Here is a 25,415-nt window from a genome sequence, read left to right on the forward strand (position 1 = left end):
CAAAGGACTCCTTCCAGTAGTACATACAAGTCTTTATAAAAGAATCAAAAGCTCAATAAATATGGAAACTTACACAGCGCCGAACCCAAGCCTGGGGTGGCCTGTGGGACTGGGAGGGAGGAAGGCCAGACCAGGGGAACAAACATCCCAGTTGGGGCCAGATGAGGCTGGAGGGGAAGGGCCACCCCGGAGCCCAGCCCAGAAGACTGGAGTGGGTGATCCAGGAGCAGCGAGCAAGGGACTCTGTGGGGTTGGGGAGGACTTGGTGGGGGGGGGGGTGGACAGGTTAGTGAAGGTGGCCTTGTTGGGGGTCCTGAGGAAGTACTGCAGCCTGGGCCTGGCACTCAGCTCAACGCTCCTCCACTTCCATCCAGTCCGGCAAAGTGCAAATCGGGGGTCCTGCCTGGCAGTCTGGCTGCTGCGGGCACAGGCAGCAGCCAGAGCTGGGGGCGGGATGCCCCAGGAGGCACGCTGTCTGCCGTCGCTCGGTCAGGGGCTCCCTTGGGGGCCTCCCTCTGCTCAGACCTCCCTGCAAGAGAGGGGAAGGGAAAGATAGTCCTTCTCTGGTTGATGCCCCTCGGAGGGGCCCTGGCCGCCCTCCTGCCCCACTGGAACTCTTAGGCCCCTTCCCCATTGCCCTCTGCAGATACCATCGTGTAGGCTCTGGAGCAGGCTCCCGTCCCCATCCCCTAATGCCACCTGCTCCCAGCTTTAAGAGTGCCCCTACCCATTCCTGAGGCTCAGTGCCCCCCACTGCCAGCACACGGGGCCACCAGCCTTCGACCCCAGGCCACTCACGAGGCAGTAAGCGTCGAGTTAAGCAGCAGGGTGGTCCTGATTCGGTAGAGCTGGGCGAGCGTCAGCTTCCGGTGCTGGGCAGAGATCCCTGGGGGGGGCTCGGGCTGGACCCTGGGCAGTTCTTTGCTTCTCCTGGCGGGTCTTTCAGGCTCCCCCACCAGGCAGCTGGTTCTGCCCTCCAGCTCTGATGGCTCAGAGCTATGGCCAGGGTTTTGTGTCCCCCGGCGAGCCCCGCTGGACCCAGCTTCCCGAGGGAAACCCTGAGTCCTCGTGCCGGGGACTGTGACGGCCAAGCAGAGTTCTGACAGACTGCGGCTAGGCGAGGGGGGTGCTCTGCACGTGGTGGCCCCTGACAGCAGCTGGAGGAGGCTGGCCTCAGATTTGGACTTGAGCAGGTGGGGTAGACGGGGCAGCAGCTGAACGGGTGTGCGGCGGCGGAGGCGGGGTGAGGGTGGAGGTGAGGGGGCTTGTGGCAATTCTGGGGGCCGGGGCACTGGCTCCCCCGCAGGGGTGGGGGCCGCAAAGTCTTGCAGGGAGGTTGGGGAGAGGGTGCCGTAGGCGGAGTCCATGGAGCAGGAGCGGCCATCCACGGGGCCCAGGGGCAGCAGCTCGCTGGTGGGCGTGACAGAGGAGGCCGTGGTGCTCAGGGAGGTCTCGTCCGACTGGGAGCTGAAGGGGCCGCCCTCGAACTCCGGAGAGGATGGCGTCTCCCCAGGCTCCACCACAACCATGGCCAGGGTCTCGGTGGAGCCATCGGAAGCACTGCGGAGCCAGGAGGAGATGCTCAGGCCAGCTGCCCGGGTGGCCTGGTACAGCCCCTGCTTGGGCACCCACAGGTCTACAGCCTCTGGCCTCTCCAGAGCAAGCGTGTGGCCACCAGCCGGATCTCCCAACTCCTACACCCGTAACGCGGACCCCGGGAATGGCACCTGGCACCACCACAAGACTCCTTCTAGTCGGACACAGTTTGAGAACCCTTGGCTTGGCTCTCCGCCCGGCTAACACCAGACCATCAGAGTTGGCAACTCCAACTAAAAACCCTTTGCCAAGCCCACCTGGACTCAGGTGGGTGGCACAGCCCTCTCCCCCACACGGAACCATTCGGAGGAAGGGGCCGTGCCTGGGCCCTGTGCAGGGTCAGGTGCCTTGGGGCCGGGTCTGCTCTGCTGGCAGGGGCTGGGGGGCGCATACCAGTGCTGGGAGTTGAGACTGTTGCTGCTTTTGCGCAGGATGGTGGGGGAGCTGGCAGCAGAGGTGCTACTCTCCCCGCCTTCCTCCTCCTCCTCTTCCTCGTCGTCTTCCTCCTCCTGCTCATCCTCCTCCTCCTCCAGGCTCTGCAGGTGCTGCTGGCTGCCTGGGTGCTCCTGGGCACGCAGCTGCTGCAGCTGGTTCTGCAGGTGGGGGCGGGGGTTGTGAACAGCCGTCCCCCCGCCCCCCGACACCCTGCCCGCGCCCCCCTGCACCCGTACACCCACCACCCGGTCCCCACCTGGGCGTTGTAAATGGCGTCCACCCAGCCACGGCACAGAGCCTGGCCGCTGGCCTGGAACGTGTAGGCGCCCACGGCACTGTGGAACTCGTTCAGATAGATGAGCAGAAAAGAGCCTGGTGAGGAGGCGCTCAAATCAGCATCAGCGAGGACCCAGAGCCCCTGCCCGCCAGCTCCTGGCCTGCGATAGGCCGGGCTCCTCACCAGGGTCTCGTAGCTCTCGGCACACAATCTTGTCCACCAGCAGTGGGGGGCGGATGACCTTGGTCCTCTCAGCCTTCTTCACTGCCTTGGTCACCAAGAGAAGGTCCGTAAAGAGGAAGCAGTACACGTCCATCTGCAGGGGTGGGGGCAGCAAGGGGAGCGGGCGAGGCCGGGGATCAGGGCCAGGGTCCTGGGACCGCAGCCTGTCTGCTGGGACACCCTCTCTTGGGCTGGGTCCTGCACCAGCCCTTCCTTACTGCACTTTGGTGATGTCGCTGGGGGCACTCAGATTTTGTCAAACACCTTCCCTGCTCCCTGCCTCCCATGACCCTGAGAATAAAATTAAAATGAAAAGAGGGGTGCCTGGGTAGCTTAGTCAGTTCAGCGTCTGCCTTCGGCTCAGGTCACGATGTCGGGGTCCCGGGATCCAGCCCCACATCAGGCTCCCTACTCAGTGCGGAGTCTGCTTTTCCCTCTGCCCCTCCACCACTCATGCTCTCTCTTTTTCTCAAATAAATAAATAAAATCTTCAGGATGCCTGGGTGGCTCAGTTGGTTAAGCAGCTGCCTTCGGCTCAGGTCATGATCCCAGGGTCCTGGGATCGAGTCCCACATCGGGCTCCTTGCTCCGCAGGGAGCCTGCTTCTCCCTCTGACTCTGCCTTCCACTCTGTCTGCCTGTGCTCGCTCTTGCTCGCTCTCTCTCTGACAAATAAATAAATAAAATCTTTAAAAAATAAAAATAAAATAAAAATAAATAAATAAATAAATAAAGTCTTCTAAAAAACTAAAATGAAGAGAGCAAGATTTTATTCTTTCATGGAGCTATATAGGTATAATTTATTTCAGTAAAAAGTTCACATTAAAGAGAAAAAGGGAATTTATGATCTGTGATTTTGAAAACCACAATTTGGGGGTTCCTGGGTGGCTCAGCTGGTTAAGCATCCAACTCTTGGTTGCAGCTGAGGTCATGACCTCGGGGTCCTGAGATCAGTCCCCCACCGGCCTCCGCTCTCAGTGGGGAGTCTGTGTCTCGCCCTCTCCCTCTCTCCCTGCTTGCATGCACTCTTTTACTCTCTCTCAAATAAATAAATAAATCTTTAAAACCACAATTTGCAGGCTCTGGGTTATGCACCTGGGATTAGTAGCTCAGAAGCCACGCTCTGGGCTGTTCGTGACCTGCTCTTGGAACGCACCCCCCCCAACCAAGAACCCTTATGGCACCAGCAGGGGGGCAAGCCCAGCGCCCCACCGGCTGTGCCCATGCCGCCACACCTGTACAGAATACACTACAGGAGATCATTGAGCCCTCAAGTGACCACAAAGCCATTCCTTCTTGAACTGCTGCCCCAACTGACACAGCAGCGAAGAACCATTAACTAGGGCCCAGAAGGTTCCCATGAAAGGGTGGTCCAAACCCACAGAGCAGGAGGTGGGGAAGGGGCCCTGCGGGTGGAGGGACCCAGTCACCTTGCTGTCCTTCCCCTCCTTCATCCGCAGGCTCCCCTCCAGCAGCAGCTGTCGCGTCTCCTCAGGGGAGGCGCCAGGGATGGGTGCTGTCAGGTCGAGGTGCAGAAACTCCTTCAGGAGCTGGTGATGGGTGGGGGGGGGTGTAGACAGGTCAGGGTCCGACGCCCGCTCTCGCCCCGGCATCCTCAAGCGAGATTCCCAGCACAGCCCCGGGCTGCCAGTCTGGCCTCCGTCCGTTCCAGCAGGGCCAGGGGTCCCCCACCTTGTCCACCTCGTCGTTGCCGCCCTCCACCACCTCGTAGGCGTCGATGCGGCTCACCACGGCCGCCAGCCGCTGTCGCTCCTGCCGCTGCCGCATGCACGCGTTCACGTGGTGGATGAAGCGCTCGGCGGAGTCGATCTGCGCAGCGGGCGATGCGGGGGTCAGGTCTGGGGAGGGCCCCGAGCGGCAGAGGGGGGACCCGCCCGCCGCCCCGGTTACCATGGTGACGACGGCCTCCTTGGCGCGCGGCTCGTCCGTCCTCCTCAGCACCGACTTGAGCAGCAGCGGGTACTTGGTGAGCCGCTGGTGGGGCTTGGCCAGCATGTCGCTCAGCTTCAGCCGCTGGCACTGCGGGTGCTTCTCGGCCCACTGCGGCGCGGGCGGGGCTCAGGTAAGCTCCGCCCCCGTGCTCCTGGCCCCCCCCCGGGCCCCCCCCCCCCCCCGGGCCCCCCCCCCCCCCCACTGCGCTCACCGTGACATAGGCCCGGAAGAGGTCGTTGTCGCGCAGCAGGCCGCGCATGTACTCCATGCAGCCCTCCTCCTCCAGGCAGTACCGGACGTAGGGCTTGAACAGGGAGCCGAACTGGCCCGGGGCGGAACAGGCCCGGTCACCGCGCGCTCTCCGCGGCCGGGCCCTGCGCCAGCCCCTCTTCAGGCACTTTCGGGACCACCCCAAGGTGTGGCAAGTGTTATCACCCCAGTGTCCACACCCAACTTCCGCGGAAGTGACCGCCCTCCCCAGGGAGGAAAGGCGGGTGGCCTGGTGGGGTTCAAACCCGGCGACCGACTCGGAGTTCTTTGTCCCGGAACACTAGGGGTCCTCTGGGGCCACTGGTGGGTGGGGGGGAGGGGCTGGGGTGATGGACAGACCGGATTGGCGCTCCGGCCCTGACGCAGTGCCCCCGCCGGGGTCCGGCCCGGCCCGTACCATCTTGAAGCCTCTGAGGAAGTCCCCGGGCTGCAGCGGCGCCCGCGTGCGCCGCGCCTTCTCCAGCACCGGCGCCATCACGCTGGCCCACAGTCCGCGGTGCAGCCGCGCGATCTCGGGGATGTTGCTGAACAGGCGCTCGGCCTCCACCTGAGCGGGGCGGGAGGTGCGCTCGGCCCCGCCCCGACGACAAGCCCCGCCCCAGCCCCGCCCCTTCCATCGGCACCGGGGCCCAGGCCTCGCCTCACCTCGCACAGCAGCCCCGACTCTTGCAGGTTCAGGAGGCAGCAGAGGAACAGCTGTGGGGGCAGGGAGCGAGGTAGCTGGGGGGCGTCCCGGTCCCGACGCCCCACCCAGACTCAGACTCCCCTGTACCCCTTCCCCCTCCCAGGAAACCCTGAAGCGGCCCGGGACAGAGCCGGTCCACCCCATCAGAAAAGGCCCAGCCTCCACAGCCCAGCGGGGGGTGAGCCTGCCCCGCCCCCACCTGCAGGGACATCTCTGGGAGACCGGGCCTTGCAGTCACACCTGGAGCTCTTTCCTCCCTCTCTGCCCTGACTCAGCCTCCGAGTTTTAACGAGGACGTTTTCCATGAACCCCAAGCTCAGGATAGGTGCGCTCCCCTGGCTGAAGTACACTCACTCACACACACACACACACACACACACACTCTCTCTCTCTTTCTCCATCTCCACGTCCAGGGGTCCAGGGCGTGGCTGCTGGACAGCTCGTACACAGCAAGTGCTCGGGACTAATCACTGAGTCAATGTGCCCAGTGTCCACCCAGCCGATGCCACACACTTGCCCAAAGTCCCCGGCAGGTGCCTGGCCTGTGGGACTCGTCTCCTCCTCCCTGGGGAGCAGCCCTTCTCCCTCTCCTTCCCATGTTCCTTCTGCAAAGCCCCTAACTCTGCTCAAGGGCCCCCCGTGGGAGGCTGCGGGGCTGGGGCAGGAGGGAAGGCTGGCTCTGGGCCAGGTGTGGTCCCACACTCACGTTGGTGATCACCCGCAGTTTCTTAATGTAGGAGGCCTCCGTGTGCAGGAGCTCCCACACCGCCTCCTGCTGGTGGCACTGCCTCCGCGTCAGCTTCTGCAGGAAGGGCAGCGGGTCGGCCAAGAGGTCCAGGGAGGAGACACGCAACCTTGCAGGCCACGTCCTTTTCCCGGCGGGAACATGGAGGTCCCCCGAGTCCTGGGCCCTCCTCTCCCATTGAGTCAGCCAAGTGGCGCTGCGCTTTCCTTGCCTCGGTTTCCCCACGGTGAGTTAATGATGTCAGCAGCCTGGCAGGGCTGCCCCACAGAAAGTCCTGTCACTGCGGTGGTACCAACCTCATGCCCGTCAATGAGCTCCCGCCAGCTGTCCTCCAGCTGTAGGCAGGCGTCGTCCTCCTCTTCCTCCTCATCCCCCTCCTCCTCCCACGAGTCGTGGTCGAAGCGCAGCCGCCGGGCCAGCCGGGGCAGCCCGAAGAGGCCATACGCGTGCAGTTTGCCCTCCAGCTGCTCCATCTTGTCCACCTCCTGGAAGGACACCCATGGTTGGGGGCAGGGGACAGGGCCAGCCAGCTGCCCCGCCCCGGGCCCCTGGGACCACCTACCCGGCCAAAGGTGCTGGTGCTGGGGCCTGAGCTGAAGAAGCCACTGAAGCGACTGGCAGCCCTGTTCTTCCAGCTGTCACCACCACCACTGCTGCCACTGGGCAGAGAGCAGCTGGAAGACGCGGGGGCCTCCTGGCCAGGGATGCTCGTCTCCCCCAGGAACTCTGACATGTTCTTTCGGCGGCGCCCAGGGGCCTGGCCAGGGAGGGGGATCAAGGCCAGGCCCACCCCGGCTCCCACAGTCCCGCCCCACAGCGGGTTCCCTAGACCTCCGGCAAGCTTGAGATGTGGGAGGGTTTCTGCACACCGCCCACCCCGGAAGGCCACCTCTTCTGAGATCCGTACCTGCTCTGGGGCTGGAAAAGCCAGGCACAAACGCACCTGGGCCACCCCCCGCAGCCCCAAGCACACACAGTCACATGCATATTTCATGCACGTATAAGCACAGCCCCAAGCGGATCCACAACACACACACACACTCTGGGGCACCAGCAGACACTCAAAGACAAGACCCATTATCTTGGGGTCCCCTGTCCTCAGAGCCAGCCTTGTCTTCCAGAGGGGGAAATTAAAACCCAAGAGAGGGGTGAGGGGCCCAGGTGACCTCCCGCTGAGCCGCTCCCCACCCCCAGTCCCGACAGTGCCTCACCAGGATGTCCAGGCTCTCCCGGCGGCTCTGGGGGTCCGCACGCTCCAAGGAGGGGGTCCCGGCCCTGGCCGGCCGCAGGACCGGCAGACTCAGGGACTTGGAGTCCTTCACTCCCTGCTCCACCTTCCCCTCGTCCCCTGGCTTGGCTGGGGCAGCATCGGGGGGGAAGGAGAGATCCTCAGCCCCAGTGGTGAAGGGGACCACGGACCTCTCTCTCCTGAGGATCCAAACCAAGACCTGGCTGCCCTCGCCTGGGGCCCCGCCCCCCCACCACCTAGAGCCAGGGCCCGGCAGAGACACCTGTATGGTAATGAGCCTGCTCAGGGCCGTGGCCAGTGGGAATCTGAGCCTGGGAAGAAGCAGCCGTCTCCAGGGGGCCCCAGCCTGGGCCCAGCCACCCTGCCTGCCAGGGTCACCACTCACCTTTGACCCGCAGGTAGTGTCCCCCGAACCGGTAGGCCTCAAAGGTGAGGGACAGGGGTGTGTTGGACTGGTCCAGGTAGATATCCACTTTACCCAGGGCTACGCCCTTCCTTTCAAACACCGGCAGCAGCACCTCCCTGCCCCAGGATGGGAGGGGTACGGGTTAGGGGGCAGGCAGAAGGACCCCCTACCCTGGGCACAGCTCCAGCTCCACCCCACCTTACCGATGATGAAGGGAGACACCCACAGGATCATACAGAGGCACCAAGACATACAGGTTTGCATGCACGCACACACACACACACACACGCACACAACTGCCAACAGAGGGTCACACACTCCTCCAAGTGTCTCCACACAAGCCAGCATGCCCACGCCCTCACACTTGCGGGTCTGCACACCAGGGCAGATGCTGTCACGTGCCGGGCCATATCCAGGAACTGGGCCACGCGCACATGTGTTGGGATACACGGGGGGCTCTGCCCAGAGGTGGGAGCCCTGCTCACTCACAGGCCACCACACACACATACACCATTAGGCCTTTGCGAAGCCATACCTACCCTCCCCTGCCCCACTCCCTCTGCCTTGGCCCCACCAAGACCTACCCCAGCGACTTCTTCTTCATGGCTGGAACGATCTCTGTCTCAATGTCCACATTCAGGTCAAATTTCAGGGTGAAGCACTCCTTGCTTGGGTCCTGAAAGGGCACGGGTCCCTTCACTTCGGTGCCCCTTGTCTCTGAACCTCCTCCCAGGGTCCAGGATGGAAACCCCAGCATGGGAGTGAATGCAAGGATCTCCCCAGCCTGCCTTGGTCCCAGGGAGGTCCCCTGTATCCCTCTCGCCCAAGGGAGGAGTTCCTGTAGCATCTGGCTCCTGGCTAAGGTGGGCAGTACTGGGCTGCAGGGCACAGTGGTGGGGGAGGGGGACCTACTCACTCCAGACCCCATCCCCGGTCCTGGAGGTCAGAGCAGACAAGCCCAGCCTTGGGGATGGAAAGGGACGGGCCCAGGAAGGGCAGGGGCTGGCAGAAGCCCCCTTGACAGCCTGGGGACCCCTTACATCTGTGTGTCTCCTTCTTGCCTTCTTGGAGAGTTTCAGGCCTGTGCTCTTCCGGTCACTGCAGAACAGGGGGCAGAGGTCAGAGGGCATGGCCAGGCCCTCACCAAGGTGGGATGTGAATGGGCCCTAGCTGGCCGGGCACTCCTTGCTCACCCCAGGGGTGACAGATAACTCAGGTGTGCTCAGGCAGCCCAAGGCCCACAGGGTCTGTACGCCCTCTTGTGGCCAAACACAGGAGCCACACCCAGTGGTACCCAGTCCCGCTGAGTCCTAGCCCTGGAGCTGGAGGCGGGCCCAGGCTGGACAGCCTCCTCCAGGAATCAGGGCGTCCATGGAGGCAGGGAGGGGTCTCCAGTCAGGCCTTCGGAAGCCTCTGGTCTTGGATCTTAGATCAGAGTGTCTGCTCTGCCCACCTACCCTTTGCCGTCCACAGAGCTTTCCTCTTCCTCCTCCAAGTCCACCGCAGGGCTGGTGCGCGGGGGGCATGACCGGGTAGACACATTCCGGGCCAGGACAGAGCCTTTGGAGTAAAGTGAGAGGAAAGGTCATGCCTCCTCCCTCTCTGGCCCCGTTTTCATCCCGCTACCAGCCCTGGGCTCCCCCTTCCCCGGAGGAGCGAGCGCCCTGCAGGTCTGTGAGGACGGGAAGGGGCTCTGTCATTGCTTCTTATCTCTCCATTGCTAGACTCAAAAAGACACAGGGATGACACCCCAGGCGATGCCCCGCCTTCAGTACAAACCCACCTGTGGCCTCAGTTTACCCTTCTATAAAATAGGATAAAATAGGGATGAGGAAATCCTGCCTCTGGGATTGTTGCAGGAAGGGACTAACATCTACAGCTGTCCCCACCACCGTGACGACACCCAAGGTCCCGGGGGCTCGGCAGAGAGTCTTTTCATCCCTCTGACCTCCTATAAGGGGAGACAGGTCTGGCATTTTTGGCCAGGCAGCCGGTGGCCAGCAGGGCTCGGGCCAGGTCCCTACGCAGCAGGAGGGGTTTCTTGTTCCTGTGACCTGCCAGCCCCACCCTCCACCACTCTGCTCGCAGTCCCCAGCCCTAAGGACAAGAAGAAAGGAGACTCTTCCAGGACGGCCCGGGGGCAAGCTGGAGGAGGAACTCCTGGAGACCCACAACCTGCAGACCCACAACCTGATAGAGACAAGCCTGCTCTTGTGATGGGGCACTGTCCCCGGACTTCTCTTATTAAAACACTGGGAGCACAAAAGGGGACGTAACATTCTTGGGTTTCACTGTTTTCGGTCACAGCTCCAGTCCTTGTGACGGCCCTGTTGCCGCGCTGACAGTTACCAAGACGCCATGCCCTAGACAGGGAGTTTGCTGCTGCTCTGGGAACTCGAAGGGACAGGCTGGGGCCCCTCCCCACGCTCACCTTGCGGGGGCAGGTCAAAGCGGACGTGCCCATCATAATGCATGATGCTGTGGAACTTGCTGTCACAGGCCTCACAGAGGTTGAGGGGTCCCCGGCGGTGCAGCTGCTGGCACTCAGCGTGGTGGCATACCTTTTGGGGAAGGGGGGATGGTGGCAGGAAGGGCCCCCAGCGGGCACAGCGGCAGCGGGCACCGCGGCGGCCCGGACCACTGCAGGCCACAGGCCCAGGCTCCTGGTCACTCCCAAGGCTGCTCGTTTCTCAGCCATCCATTCCGCAAGGGGGGCCTCGTGCTCCTTAATTCACTCTGTGGACAGTCCCCCAGCCCCACTATGTGTCCACTGTGAGGAATCCGCCGGGAAAAGCAGATCCCTGCCCTCGAAGAACAAAGTGTGGAGGGGAAACTTCCAGGGAGGAACCACGAGGCCGTTGCTACCAGGGCCTCTTCCTGGGGTTCAGGAAGGAAGGGCACCCCAAAATGCTCAGGGGTGACATCTGCTTCGGCCAGCTCTGTGTCAGAACCGGCAAAGCCCTTCCCGTCCGCCCCCCACCACCAGCCCCTCTGCCCTAAGTTCTGTGAGGTGCCTGGCCCCTGCATGCAACCTCGCATGGGGTGAAGGGGGCGATGCTGGAGTCCAGAAAGGCACTGGCATCCGGTGCTAAGGCAGTGCTTCCCCCCCAACCCCTCCGGGTATTTACCGTATTTACTCTGTCACCCTATGTTCTCCCCCATCCCTGGGGAGGACTGCCATGCCTCGTCCTCTGCCCTCTGGCCCCACAGCTCACCTCCAGCTCACTCTGCTTCCCACTCTCCTTATTCCCCACCAGGTCCACCCACCTGCCCCACACTGTGGGGGGGCTTCACCCTGCTCCAATCCAGCGGCCCGCCAGGGAGAGCCGCCCAGCTGCCGGGTGTGGAGCTGCGCGGCGCCCTCCCTCCCCTACACCCTCAGGCTCCCTATCCTTTGGCTCACAGGCCCTGTTCTCCGCCTTTCAGTGAAGACCCTTTCAGTGAGACCCCATGAAACAGGTCTCCATCCTGACCACTTCCCCGTTTTCCCTCCCAGTACTCATTAACGTGTCTTCCCTGACTTTCCATTTTTAAGTATTTCAGACTTACAGAGAATTGTAAGAACAACACAGTGACCTCCACACGCCCCTCTAGCTTCCCCAGTCGTGAGCATTTGTCGCGCTGTGCTCCCCTCCCATTCCCCCCTCCCCAGGTGTGGAAGAGCACGGCCATTCTCCTACAAAACCCCAGTACAACTGTCACGGTCGGGAAACTGATCACGGATATATGACCCGGTCCGTGGTCTAAGTTTGCATCCGCCCATCTATCTGAACCACGGCCTTTACGGATGTGTTTTCCCACACAGGAGCCTGTTCAAGATTCACACACACTCTCAGCCGCGTCTGTTTATTCCCTCAAGGACGAGTTTTCCACATGTGTCTGTTGTTTTCTTTCAGGACATCGATACTTTTGAAGCATTCAAGCCAGTGGTCTGGCAGAAAGCCCCTCCGTGGGGATCCTTCCAGAAGACCTCAGGTGGTTTCAGGCCGAGCATCTGGGCAGGGACATGAGAGAGTGGACAGCAACCCCCTCCATGCGGCCGGCTGCCGGGTCACCCGGGGACCCCCTGTGCTGTGTAAAGATCCTTTTTCTCTTTGGGATGAGTAAGTAGCCCGTGGGGGGTACTCTGAGATACCGGAGCCCCAGCCACTCCAGGGTCCTCACACCCACTGGTGATGTCCACCTAAACCGAACAGGACTACAATGGTTGCAAAGAAGATTTTTCCACCTTAGAAAATCTTCTCTTCTCTCTCAGACCCTCTCCCCTCGTTTCCCCGTCCATCCCCAACACCCTCCTCTGGGCCCCCAGCCGCCGCGCACTTCTAAGTCCACCCACGGGACGCAGCCCTTGGCACAGGGGGGTCTCTCTCCCACCATCTCGTCCTCCGTGGTTCCCCAAGCCCCACGCTCTGCTGTCCCCCCGCAGCTCTCAGCACCCCCTTGTCCACTTCCTGCTTTGGGGGGGCATGGGGCTGAGCAGCAGCCCCCCAGAAAGACGGGTCAAGTCCTCACGGCCAGGACTTCAGAGGATGGCTTTATTTGGAAACAGGGTCCCGGCAGATGTGAGCAGTGAAGACGAGGTCATGCTGGGCTCTAACAACCCTCCGAGCAGGGTCCCTACCAGATGAGGAGGGAGAGACAAGGACACACGGGCAGATGATGACGCCGCCGCTACATTGTGTGGGTCTCTGTGTGAGGCTCAGCTTCCGCCCACCCGGGGAGTGCTCCGTGTTATGGCGGCCCCCGGGGAAACAGATCCATTAGGCTAAAATCCTTGGGGTCACTCTGATCTCTGTCACCTCAGCCTGGGCCAGAATGCTGGCGGCCCTCCCTCCCAGCCGCCCACGCCCCCTGGCCCACTGCTGCCCCCTGGTCTCCATCAGGGTCACCGCTCACCCCACCCACAACAATGACCTCATCACTGGTCTCCCTGTTTCCACCCTTGCCCTCAATCATTTGCTCGCCACGAGCTGCCCAAGCAGCCCCTCCGCCCCCTCGGCGGCTTCCCGTCTCCCTGCAGGAAAAGCCAGAGTCCTGTGCGGTGACCGTGGGGGCCTCGTGCCCTGTCCTGCCATCCAGGCTCGCTCCGCGCCACCCGCCACCCCCGTCGTGCCCCTGTGCTTCGGAAGCCCCACATCTGCTGCTCCCTCGGCCTGGAATGCTCTTCCCCGGACACGGAAGTGACAGACCTTTACTCTAAAATCACTGTCTGCCAGGGAGCAGCCTGCCTGTCTCTCTCTGCTCCCTCCACACCTCGCCGGCCCCGAGGACGGCGATGTTAGTCTGCCCCACTCACTGCCCTATCTCCAGTCCTCGCTGCTCAGAGAATACTTGCTTAATTCAGTAAGTAGGGCGATGGAGGGTCGTGGGAGGGCTCTGGGCTGGGGAGAACCCGATCAGAGATTTCCAAGGTGACAGGATGAGGACAGATGGCCTCGAGACAGCAGAGGAAGGAGTCCAAGAGAAAGAAGAAGGGGGCTGAAAAGTCTGATCTACACTTACAACCTGATCACCATGTGCCTGGGGGCTGGGCTAAAGGCCCCTCGCCCCAGAAGGTAGAAGCTGTGACAGCCCCTATCTTACAGAAGAGGAAAGTGAGACTCGGGAGGTTTTCAAGTAACTTGTTGAAGGTCCCCAGCCAGTGGAGCCGGGACCCGAAGCCAGTGCCGTGAAGCTCCAGCTCCTAGATACCCAGCACGGTAATGCGTAGCTGAGAAGGGAGACAGGAGCAGGGGAGGCTGGCCCGGGGGCAGCCTGGGGAGAGGGGGCAGCGGCTATAGAGATCAGAGGGAAGCAAGCATAGTTTGAGGCTCACTGTTTGGCTCCTGTGGCCCCTCAATCATCCATTAGACCGAAACATAAAAATCCAAACCCCCAAAACCATGGGCACGGAAATGACAACAAGCAGGGGACTGACTGGGCCCTGGGCAGGTGGCTGTGGACACGATGGCCCAGATTCCTGATGGCAGCCTGAGCGCCAGATGCCCCCCCACTGCCACATCCTCCTCAAATGGTCTTCCAGTGTGTTCCTGGGGCTTTGGGCAGCCGGTGAGTTGTGCCCTTCAGCCAGAGCCATTGTTTCTATTCTCATTTTATCTACTCCAAAAGAGCATGAAAACTGCTATGCTCAGCCACAGCTCTGCCTGCCCGCACCGTGCGTCCCTGGGGCGCTGCGGACAGAGTGAGCACTGGCTGTGCGGCTTCTGGAACCCCCCCTCCAAAAGCTGCAAGCTTCTCCTCTTGACAATGAATCTAGGGAAAGCGTCAACCCCACTTCAGCCCCTTCTTCGCAGAAGCCCCAGTCTGCCAGCTAGACAGCCGTCCCCCAGCCTTGCAGGCAGCCTGGCACAGGTACCCCCCACTTCCAGGCCTCTAGTGATTTCCCTGACAGCTTCATTTTGCTGGTACCAGACTTGGAACAGAACAGTGGGGCTGCTGACCTTCAGGTCACCCAGGCCCTAGTCGCACAGTAGGGGGTGACATGCCAGGACCCATGCTAGGTTGGAAGGGTCCCGCAGTGGGCCTCTGGGACCTTCCAGCCCAAGTCCCTGGTTCCCTGCCACAAGCCTATCTTTAAACCAATCTAATATATAGACCACCGATTTTCACACGAGAATTCACTCCTGACAGCCACTCCGGCGGGCGCTGGGGAGTCTCACCACAGCTCCTATTACTACTAACATAATATTGTTACCATCGCTACTACTGATGGTGGTGATGATGGGAGCCTGTGCCGGCCTGTGGCTGACGGCCTCTGCTCCCAGCCTCCCAGCAGCCCCTGCACTCAGGGACAGCAGGACATGTGAGGGGAGGAGCCGGATCTGAACCAGGTAGGTGTTTCTTCACTTAACTCAACAGATCTGTTGACAATAAACTTCCAGGAACCCCCACCCCAAGAATCACGAGCCTACCTGGGAGCTCAGGCTGGGCTGGGCACAGCCCTCTTGCTCCTGAGTCTCGTCCCCACCCCTTCTCATACCTCCATCCCCAGACGGCGGGGTCTCCACAGCTCCCTTCAAGAACCAGGGTCTAAAGCAGGGCAGTCCTTTCCCAAAGCCAGACTCTTGGACCTTCTCTCAGACCAAGGTGCCTACTCTCCACCTTGGCTGCCCTCTGAGGGCAGCAGCACCTCTGCCCATGGGGGAGGGGCATGGGGGGGGGGTTCCCAGGGCTCAACCCAAAGAGAAGAGCCCCCTGGACCAACAGGCCAGATCACTCAGGACCTCCAAAGGCAGAAGATGGACCCCAACTTTACAAATAACAGAAGGGGCCCTTCCGGGAGCATGGTCAAGGCTGCCCCCCAATGGGGATGGGGTCAGAATTCTGACCAGAAGTCAGAATTCCCCACACACACTAGGGCTGGGGCCAGAGGCGGGAGCAGGGGTCTGTGGGCAGGGCCCGGACAGAGGAAGGGAAGGGGGGGGCTCCAGCGCAGGGCCTGGGACCCGCAGGTGTGTCCGGACGCAGCCCCAGACACAAAAGGCTCAGCGCTGGCCGGCCCCGCCGCCGCCCGGGCCCCTCGGCGCGGGGTGGGGAAGCATCCCGTGGGGCGGGCAGCCGCGCGCCCCCCCGCCCCGCGCCCCGGCGCCCCGTACCTGGCCTTCACCGTCGCGGGCGTGACCCCCCGCCCGGCAGGGCAGCTCGGGGCCCGGCCTGGAGGCCGCGCGGCGCCCGGAGACGCCGGGGCCCGTCCCCATAGCGGCCGGAGGAAGCGGCGGTCTGCGCCGCCCGCCGGACAAAGCGCGGGGCTCCGCTTCCTGCCATTGTGCGGCCGCGCCCGCCCCCGGGGCCGAGCGCGCCGGGACCCCGGGGCCCCCGCCTGCCTGGTCCCCGCCCGCCTGCGCCACGCCGGGGCGGCTCCGCGGCGCCCCCAGCCCCGCCCCCGGGGCGCTCCCCGCAACCCCTCGCTGTCCCCCGCCTCCACTGCGAAGCCCAGACCCCAGCCCAGCCCCGCGGGCGTCGGGCCCTGCCCTGCCCTCCTCCCCACCCCCAACGCCAACGTCTGGGGCGCAAAGACCCCTCCCTGCAGTCCCGGAGACCCCTCCTCTGAGCCTCAGGTCCCGGCCCCCCGCCCCACTCCCTCACCCAGGGGAGCTCCCGAACGCTGCGGCATAAGGAGGGGGGGCAGGCCTGGGGCACATCCCACCCGTGTCCTCGACCCCGCTCTGTGTCCTGTCCCAGGGACGCCTGTCTCTGCTCTGACCTCCAGCTGTGCGGACCGCCCCTCCGGCGCTCAGAGGCCCTCCTGAGGGCCACCAGAGCGCCCGCCCGCAGTCCTGAGTCCTGAGCCTGCGACACCCTGCTCCTACTGCCCTGCGGTGGTGCCCAGGAACGGGGGGCGCCCGGCCACCGGGGACGACAGGATGAGGCAGCAGGCGATAGGCAGGCGTGTTGGTGGAAAGGGCGGAGAGGGTAGTCCTTTGGGAGCCCCCGGAGTTGAGTGAGAAGGAGCCTCAGGAAAACCCCGAAGCCCAACTGGGCTTTCTCCCCGATTGCGAATCTTAGCAGCTCCAGGCTGGGTCCCTACCGCCTGCCCCACCCCCCCGGGGTGGGGGGCGCACTCATGGAAACCTGAGAGGGGAGGATTAGGGAATGGGTGTCCCCGCTGTAGGGTGGGGTAAGGTGAGGGTGGGGTCCCCACTGTAGTTTGTCAACGAGTTTTTCCACTCATTCCCAAGAGGTGGGGGCAGGCGCTACTATCCCCACTCACTGCTGGGGGCAAAGGGACGTAAAAGGCCACAGGCAGGACTGAAACCCAGACTTCTGACCCCGTCTCAGTACCTGTGAGGCTGGGGCGGGGGTGGGGGTGGGGATGATATCATCAGACCCCCACCCCCACCCCCGCCCAACCCCTAGACAGCTCCTTCTTCTGGTGCGGTGGGGAACCGAGGCGCAGTCTCTGTAGGCAGCAAGCGTTTCACTCCAGCCCGCCGGTTTCAAGGGCCGCCTCCACTCCCAAAGCCCAAGCCATCCCTGTCCACACCACAGGCAAGTCTTCTGAACACTAAAACCTGATCATGTCACTCCCCACTGAAAACTCTCCAAAGGTTTAGAATAAAATCCTACCATGCCTGACTCCCACCTGCCCCCTGCAAGGTCCCTTGCAGTGGTCTCCAAGCTGGCCTTGTCTCCACGGCTGCGACTCACCAAGCTCAGCGCCTGTACCTTGGCCTTCTCTGACCCCCGATCTTGTAACGGCTGGCACCAGACCCCCCACTTCAATGCCGCCTCGTCAGTGAGGCCTGTACCTCCTCTCAGAATGAGTAGCCCCTGCATCCCTCGTTCTCAATCCTCTAAAGAATTATTTCCTCCTAAGCATCCAAAACTACCTGAACTTGTTTTACTTCTTTGGTCACTTCTCGATTATCACTCCTCCATGCTAGAATGTCCTCTCCAGAGGTCAGGGGCCTTAGCTGTCTGGGCCACACTCATCGTTCACACTGAGAATAGGTCTGGCCCATGGCAGGCGCTCAGTGAGACTAGATGAGAAAAGACGGAGGAAGGCAGAGGAAGGGTCTTCATGCCAGAGTGGGCCATGGGGGCAGGGAAGGTCTCGGCCTGGATGTCCCTTCCTGCTGCTGATGGTCAACGAAGCCGTCCTAACCATCTAACCACAGGTTCTCTTCTGCCTCCTAGCATCTGTGACCTTGGGCCTGACGGCCTGGCCAGCACAGTTGCTACCACAGATCTCTGTCCTCATGGCCCCACAGCACTGACAGCTGAGTGCCAGGCCTGTGCCAGGGGTTTGGGGCACCAGAGGTCACCCAAGTGACCAGGCCCAGGCCTTCCCCAAGTCATGCCGCTGCTGAAGCACCCTCCAGGCAAGGCAGAGGGCTGCTCCTTTGAGGACCAGGGCCCTAATGCCCCAGGGCCAAGAGTGCAGGGTCAAGGACTGCAGAGCAAAGGCAAGAAAGGAGCCCCCAGCCCTTGCAGCGCGGTAGGGGGAGGCCTCAGCAATCTCCTGGGTCCCCACCCCCTCTGTGGGAGGGAGCTGAAATAGCCCATGCGCAGGACAAAGAGGTCCCAGCCCCTGTCTCCCTGGGGAGGGGGCCCCTCTTCAGCCCAGCCCCAGCTCCAGGCTCATGAGTCAGGGCTGGCTTGTTGAAACTGATACCCAGAAACCAGATGCTGGGCTGATGAATAATGGAGTCTCCAAGGCAGGAGCCCCCTTTCATTCCCCCCAGCACCATCTCCCCAACCCCAGCAAAGCAGAGGATGGTGGGAGTCGAGCCCCACAACAGGTTGGGGATCGGCCTGGTCTTTGGTGGGACAGAGGAATTCCTAGTCCAGGAGCGACCATAGGTCTGGGTCCAGCTCATGCTCTGCTCATAACTGACCAGCTTGGATGGAGAGTCTTGGCTAGAGGGACAGGACTGCCCAGAAGCTCCTGATCCCGGGCTAAGCTCCCCTGGGAGCTGACTGGCCCCCAAGGCCCCATGTGGCACCTTGGAAATCCAGGGGCGGAGGCTGCAGGTTTGAGCAGGCTGGCCAGGGTGGGGCTAGCTCTGCCAGGAGGCTCTCCTAGTTCCAAACAGCCCACCAACCCCTCCCTTCCCCCCAGGCCTGGGCCTCACTCCCTTGGATTCTGGGGCCCACCTGGAGGCAGAGCCTGCTTTAAGGCCCTGCCCTGTGCTGAGCAGATGGCAGGGGTGTAGAGAACCTCTCTGCGGGCCAGGCTAACTATACAGGCCCCAGAAGTCAGTAAGGCCCTTACCCGCCCCATTATCCCAGGGAGCGGTCCAGCTGGGACCCAGCGCTAAGGAGGGAGGTAGAGGCTGTGGTCAGTGGACTTCACCTCACGCCCTGTCCCAGCACAAATGTGCCAGATCCTGGAGTCCAAGATCCTAGGCCTGAAGCCAGTGCCTTCTCCTGACCTCTCTCTCTAGTGAATGAGAAGGCTCCTTGGGAGGGCCTGAGGGAGGAGGCTAAGGCCTGGGCTGCGGAAGACCTGCTTCTGGGCTCCACCTACCCCCGCCCTCATCCACCTGTGCAAAGAGGGCATTGGGCAGTTCTCTAGAATATTCTACCTAGGGATGGCCCCTGGGCCCTAATGTGTGCCTGGACCCTGGCCAAGGGACAGAAAATAGTAAAATCCTCCTAGAGCCCCGCAAACCTGGGGAAGGTTCCTTCGGAATTTGTAGGACCCAGGGCCCCCTCTGCCTCCATTTCCCCGTCTTTGATCAAGGCCAGCCGGGGCCTCTCCAGGTTCTTGGGTCCTCTGCCTCTCCCCTCCCCCAAGCGGGTCCTGACCAGGCCAGGCCTCCCGACGCTCAGGCTCGCGCGCCCCCTGCCGGCTTCGAGATGACTTTCCGCCTGGGACCAACTCCCCGACGCCCAGCTCCCGCAGGGTCGCGGAAGCCTCCCAGCACCCCGCGCCGAGGCCCCTCCGGAATCTTCTCGCCCTGCCAACAATCCTCGCACCGGGGCTGGGGCCCTATAAAGCTCCTCACGGCCACAGCGCCGAGCCAACCCCACCCTAGAGTCCCAGGGGCGGGGACGGGAGCTTGAGCCCATTCCACCCTCAAGTAAATGGAGGCAGAGCCACTGGAGCCCATCGATCCCCCCCCCCCCCCCGCGCAGCCCTAGGACTGCGTGGGACCCTCTACTCCCGGTTCTGTCCACTAATAAGGGGCCGGTTTTGGAGCCCAGACCCACAGCCGGCCCGATCCCAGCCCCGTCTCGTCCCCAGCTACCCCGTGAGACTCACCTTAGGGACATGGGTCTCCTTCCCCTGTGGCCGGGGCTCTGGCCAAGGCTGCCAAAGCCTGGATGCGGGGAGGGAATGGGGGAGCCCGCGCGGAGCCGGGGGCACCCGAGCCGCGGGGCGGGCTCAGTCGGCGCAGCGCCGGCGTGGGGCGCGGGACGTAGGGGAATTACGGTAGGCCGGCGCGGGCGCTACCACCTGGGCGGGCCGGGACGTACCATCGGAGCGCCCGGCGGGCGAGGGGGGGGCGCTGGGAGCCGGGGGAGGGCGGGCGCTGGAGCCCGCGGCCCTGGGGGCGGCAGGAAGGGCGGCTGGCGCTTGGGGGTCATCTAGGGGCCGGGGGGTAGGGACTGTCACTGGCCCCGAGGGCGCTGGCCCTTTCCAGGCGTGCGGAAAGTTCGAAGTCCCCAGGCCTTAATGACCCTGGCGCCGGAGCCACGGGCCCGCCTATCTCGGCGCCCCTCTTTCCCCCTGGCGCAGGCCGGGCAGGGCTGCAAACGGGGCCGCTCCGCCGTTCGGCGCTCCCCGGTTCTCGCTCTGCCGGCCGCCCAAGTTCAGAGTAACTCTGCCCTCTGCACAGAGGGTGCGGGGAGTGCACGGGACACAAGCGGCTCGCTGGAGGAGTCAGGCAGCCGGCCCCAAGCACACCTCCCGCCTTCGCCTTCCCTAATTATGACCGCGGGGTGAGGTGGGTGGAGCGGGCATGGCCCCTAGGGCCTGGGGCTGATCTGGGGCTCAGGCCCACCTGCATTTTCCCAAATCTAGATGCCCCTCGCCAGGCCCGGGCCTGGGGGCTGCCGGTTCTCCCTCCTGGCAGGCGCTGCCCTCTTTGGCAGTGCTGACCTCCCTGGGGCTGGGTCCACTCCAGGACAGCTCATCTTGGCTCTAGCCCATGTGGGGGTCCCTCTGTCCTTGCCTCTGGGGCCAGGCACCCCATGCCCTCAGCTGCTCCCCCCAGGAATGAATTCACCAAAGCCCAGGAGTTCCTCCTTGCTTCTCTGGTCCGGCCACTCCCCCAAGCTGCAGACTGGACTGCCACCTGTCTACAGCTGACCAGCGTCTGAAAGTCACCCCCAGAAATCCCCAGACTCTGGCCACTCTCAAGGACACCCTGGCCTCCCACCTCTCACCCCCAAAGCCTTGCCCAGGAGAATAGGTGACTCCCTCTCCCATTATTCACCACATCCTGCCCATTCTTTCCCCACAAGGATCCCAGATCCACCCCTTCCTCTGTCCACTGGTCTTCATTTGGCCGCCCCTCCCTAGCACCCCTCCTCCTGACTCATCCCTGCCACCGCACAGCCTACTGTGAAGCTGGAAGGGAACTCCACTGTCTCTGCTTGAATACCTCTAGAATGGAGTGCTCACAAACACCAAATCTGAGTGAGAATTTTAAATTTACCTTAAAAAGGAATGGGGTGATCACAGCCTGTACACTGGGGTGAGCCTCCCCGCTGCCAGGACCCTTGGAGCCCGGCGGAAAAATTCACCTCCCTTTCTTCCTGACGGATCCTTAGAAACAGGGAGGCTCTGGGGACAGACAGATCTGGTGTGAGTCCCGGCCTGACCGTGGCAAGTCATTTAACTCCCTTCTTCGTGGTGTCCTGTCAGGAAGGTGGAGATGGGGAGATGGGGTGGTCCCTACTGCAGAGGGTGGGTGTGAGGACAAGAACATTTCCCGCGGGGCGCAGGAATGAAGGGCGGCTGCCAGGATCGTTACCTTTTAGGATGATACCCTGAGGCTCCCATCTCCAGGATAAACCAGTTCCCTCCAGTGTCACATGCCAGTGTCCCTTGGGCCTGTGTCAGCCCTCCTCCAGGTCCCCTGGCGCCCTGCGGTGCCCTGCACAGACTGTGACCAGAGGACCTGCCTCAAGGGGGCCCCTCCAGTAGCTGGGAAGCCAAGACCCCATCTGTCCTGTGATCTCTCTGCAGGAGGGCTGGGTACCCACTGTCACCGCCTGGCCCTCCACAAGGGAGGAAGATAATACTTCTTTCATCTCCCTCCTTTCCGAGACTCCAAGCTCCACCCGCCCTGGGAACAGAACCAGACGCACCATGAACCTTTGCCATGCGGGGTGGGGCTAGGTGGGGTCTGGGATGGAACCCGGGGAGCCCTCAGGTCTCAGGAAGGGGAGGAGGGCACAGTCTCAGCTGAGGGGTTTCTCTTCCCCTCCAGGGTACGTGAACGGCCAGCGTTCTCCTGAACATCTCCATCATTCCACACTCCACGCGAAGCACGGCACGTCTGAGCCCCGTGTTCATCCTTCCCGCAACCCGAGAAGCCTCAGCTTTCGATGAAGAAACTGAGGTCAGAGACGAGTCGTGATTTGCCCGGTGCTGCACAGCTGGGAAGGAGTGGGCTTTGGCCCCCAAGTTCACAGGGGTGGGCTACTCTCCACACCTTCAACCTGAGGAGGGGCAGGGATACAACTTCTCTCCTGTGGTCTCCGAAGCTCTGACCTTAGGGTGCTCCCAGTCCAGTTCTGCCTCCCCCTGCCATCCCCTGGCCCGGCTCCCTCCTTAGCACCCCAGCATGCCTCCCTGCTCACTCACCTTCCTACCCCTGGCATTCCTCGGACGCCAGCAGCCTCCTCCAGGAGCCTGTCTCCCGGAACGAACTCCAGGGGTGGGGGGAACCCCAGCACCCATGAGAGGCTAACACAAAGCCTGGGGACCAGTTGGGCAAACCCACGTCCTGACTTCTCCCCTCCTCCCAGCGGAGCTAGGATGTCGGCTCCTGGAGGCCCTGGGCCTAGAACGGGGCCTGGCATAGCAGATGCGTTCGGTGAACGCACAAATGACGTCATCTCCTTTACAAAGCTAGTCATATCCTGCTAGCCTTCTGAGCCTCGGCTGGGGAGGAGCGAGAACGAGGCTCTGGATTCCCCTCCAGACCCAGCTCTGCTCATCAGGCTGCGCAAGGTGGGCGAGGTCTCTCCTCTCTGGGCCCATTTTCATCGAGTCGAGGGAGAATAAGGCTTTCCTCCTGAGGTCTCTGTGGGCTCAGGGAGACAAGCAGGAGGGCCTAATGCCCCACCTAGTGCACAAGCCTGATTGGTCAGTGGTGGTGATTCTCACCATCAAGGACAGTCTTTGCTCCTCTTCCTCACCGAAGCAGGATGTCAGTCGCCCTCTCTCTTCTCACTGTCTGCTCCAGCCAACTTGACCCCTTACAAGACAAGCCTCCTGCCCCGTATTTCCCCCCCTCTCCTGTGTCTGCGGCAGCCCCCCCTTCCTGGGCCAGTCCTGTCTGCTGCTCGGCCTCTCTCTATTTTGTCCTCCACTGGAGGCCACCTTCTCCAAGACGTCTGCCCTCACTGGGCCCCCAAGCCTCTGATCACTCAGCATCCCTGTCCCCAAAGTGAGTCTGCGCCACTGGTCCTAACAGGGGTCCCCCTGGGGACAGGACTCGGGACTCTCCCCCTGCAGGCTGCATGACCCTCTGGCCAATGTCAGCCACGCTGAGTTCCAGGCAGGCCAGGGCTGGGCTGGAGCTAGGACCTAGAGGCCATGGAAGGCCCACACTTGCTGAGACCTGGTCGCCACTTGGAGGCCTCCCCTCTGCACAGTCAGGCACCTCCCATCCTTGCCCCTGTCTGTGGCAGCTTGGGCGCCTGGCGCAGGAGCAGCTGCCTGCAGGAAGGGCCCCTGGTAGGATGTACTTTGGGGGCTGCTGAGGCCGGTGTGTTGCCAGGAGCCCCCATCTGGGAGAGAGGCAACCAGCCAACACCAGAGCCCAAGTGCCAGGCACCAGCCGAGCCAGCCCGTTGTGTCTGACATCACAGCCACCCCCTTGCCTGGTGACCACGGCAACTGAAAGCCTCCCCCTCCTGTCCCCGCCCCCAGAACAGTCCTCCATGTTCCTTCTAACCTGGTCTTCCAGTACAGAATGTATGAGCATGTGTCTGGGCAGAGGGGGGAGGTAGGGGGAGCTGGGCGGTGGGAGGGTGGCATTTTTAATTTCCTGCAGCTGGCAGAGCTGAGCTACAGGGCGGTTCGGAACACAGGCTCTGCCATGACACAGATCTGGGCTCTGGGTTCCAATCCCAGCTCCACCACATCCCAGCCATGTGTCCTTGGGTAAGCCACTGGCTCCCTGAGCCTCAGTTTCTTCGTCTGTAAAGAAGAATAATGACAGGACGCACCTCCGAAGGCCAGAAGGAGACAGGGGGCCCTCCGCTCCCAGGCCGGACCCAGTAAGTGCTGAAGGTTTTCATCGTGGTCACTCAAATGCATGCTGGAAGAGGCCAAATTTGGGTTCAAGCCCTGGCTTGGTCTCTCATGAGCTGTGGGGCCTCAGCCAAGTCACAGGACCTCTCTGAACCTTGGTCTCTTCTTCTGGAAACCGGGGCACCCAGGCCTTCCCAGCAGAGCTACCACCAGCAGCACATAGGGACAGAGAGCACGGGGCATCGAGCCTGGCGCGTTATGGGTAGAATCGCCCAGCAATATTGGTCATCCTCACTCTCCTTCTGCCCTGCTCCCGGCTCCCAAGTCCTGGCTCCTCAGGACCGGTTTTCCTTCTTCCCTTTGTCATTCCACAGCACAGTCACTCTCACCCACTACCCTAAGTGTCCCCAATCCATGCCCAGGCCTGACTAGTGGCCCAGTGCTGTAGGGAGGGTGCCAACCGAGCACTGGAGCGAAACCTCCGGCTGGGGGCGGCCCTTCCCTTCCTGGGTCTCAGCTTCCTTTCCCTGACACGGGGCCACAGCTCCCATCGCCTCAGCATGGCTGCAAGGACTGCAGGGCAGGAAAGGGCTCTGGGGCACCCCTGCTCCCCTGGCTAGCAGAAGGCCCCTCCATTTTGCTGTTTCTGAGCCAAGGGCAGGCCCTCTGCCTCCTAAACCAGGGCCCTACCCACACGTGAACGCAGAGGACACCGTGGCTGGGCCAGCTGCACCTTTGCCAGCGCCCTGTGGGTATCCATGCCTGGAGAGAGAGAGGGTCAGAGCGCTGTCCCCTCTGCTCCCGGCAACCCAGGCCCTCCAGCCTCCCTACCTTGGCCGCACGCCCCTTGTCCATGCAGTCTGGGTTCTGACAGCGCAGTCCTCTCTCCTCCGCCAGGCTCTGGTCGTCTGCAGAGGAGAGAAGCAGTGGTTATCTGTCGGGTGGGGCCCAGGGAAGCTGCGCCCCAGGCCGGGGGCACCCAGGCGGCCCTGCCCCCCCCCCTTTGGCCTCCAGACTAGAGGATGGGGTGGAGCGGTCTCCTCAATCCTCCCTTCAAAGGAGGTCAGTGTCCCTTTCTCTTTTAAATGCCAACTTATCTGCACGGGAATCTGTTTGCAGAGTCCTTTTCTTGTTGCAGTTCCCCAGGGAAATTATCCAGATTCCACGGGGAGAAAACGTCTTTGGAAATAAGCGGCTCCCTCCCTCTGTCCCACTAGTGGGGGGCGGGGGTAGCTCAGTGACCTTGCGGGGCTCCAGACTTCCTGGGGGATCCCCGTAGGGCTGCCGGTCCGAGATCCCTTCTCACCCCTGCCCTCCACATCTCAGCCTCTGTGGACGCACTCCTCCTCAAAGGGCCGGGGTGTCCCCTTTCCCCATGGTCCATCTTTGACCCGGAATTTGGCCCCCTCCTAGTTGCCCCTCTTCCCAGGGGCTGGGGCGCAGCAGCGGAGGGGGGCAGGGAAGGGGCAGAGAGGCTGCCCGCCCCAGCCAGCCTGCAGGGCTAGGGAAAGGGGTGCTGCTGAAGCGGGCCCCAACATGGGGGCAGAGTTTGGACCCCCACCGCGCCGATTTCGACCCCGGCGTCCACCTTCCACCTTGAGCGGGCCTTCCCCAGAGCGGGGTAAGGAGCGCGCTCTGGCTCCCCACGGCTCCCCGCGCCCGCCCCGCCGGCCCGCCGGCCCGCCGGCAGCGGCGCCCCCC

At 62.7% G+C, this 25,415-nt stretch overlaps 1 protein-coding gene across 5 annotated transcripts in view; it reads right to left on the minus strand.

Moving 5' to 3' along the window:
* Positions 1-55: 55 nt before the first annotated feature.
* The window catches only part of PLEKHG5 (pleckstrin homology and RhoGEF domain containing G5), a 25,821-nt gene continuing 461 nt past the window's right edge, over positions 56-25,415 (minus strand). The window contains exons 1-21 of one of the 5 annotated variants that reach the window (XM_059374270.1): positions 15,433-15,612; positions 10,269-10,398; positions 9,295-9,397; positions 8,878-8,935; positions 8,422-8,513; positions 7,817-7,953; positions 7,394-7,539; positions 6,745-6,939; positions 6,479-6,667; positions 6,144-6,239; positions 5,398-5,448; positions 5,150-5,299; positions 4,694-4,804; positions 4,441-4,590; positions 4,222-4,359; positions 3,960-4,079; positions 2,492-2,624; positions 2,288-2,403; positions 1,990-2,189; positions 799-1,560; positions 56-529 (exon numbers count right to left, since the gene is read on the minus strand). In XM_059374270.1, the coding sequence (XP_059230253.1) occupies positions 520-529; positions 799-1,560; positions 1,990-2,189; positions 2,288-2,403; positions 2,492-2,624; positions 3,960-4,079; positions 4,222-4,359; positions 4,441-4,590; positions 4,694-4,804; positions 5,150-5,299; positions 5,398-5,448; positions 6,144-6,239; positions 6,479-6,667; positions 6,745-6,939; positions 7,394-7,539; positions 7,817-7,953; positions 8,422-8,513; positions 8,878-8,935; positions 9,295-9,397; positions 10,269-10,398; positions 15,433-15,534 (3,189 nt within the window). In that variant the 5' untranslated portion in view covers positions 15,535-15,612 and the 3' untranslated portion in view covers positions 56-519. Of the gene's footprint in view, positions 530-794; positions 1,561-1,989; positions 2,190-2,287; positions 2,404-2,491; positions 2,625-3,959; positions 4,080-4,221; positions 4,360-4,440; positions 4,591-4,693; positions 4,805-5,149; positions 5,300-5,397; positions 5,449-6,143; positions 6,240-6,478; positions 6,668-6,744; positions 6,940-7,393; positions 7,540-7,816; positions 7,954-8,421; positions 8,514-8,877; positions 8,936-9,294; positions 9,398-10,268; positions 10,399-15,432; positions 15,614-19,544; positions 19,617-24,545; positions 24,623-25,415 lie in introns of those variants that run through there. The other 4 variants (XM_059374271.1, XM_059374272.1, XM_059374269.1 and 1 more) reach the window with 4 other exon arrangements.

The sequence above is a fragment of the Mustela nigripes genome, chromosome 14 (assembly GCF_022355385.1).
Source record: "Mustela nigripes isolate SB6536 chromosome 14, MUSNIG.SB6536, whole genome shotgun sequence".
In the NCBI taxonomy this organism is placed as follows: Eukaryota; Metazoa; Chordata; class Mammalia; order Carnivora; family Mustelidae; genus Mustela; species Mustela nigripes.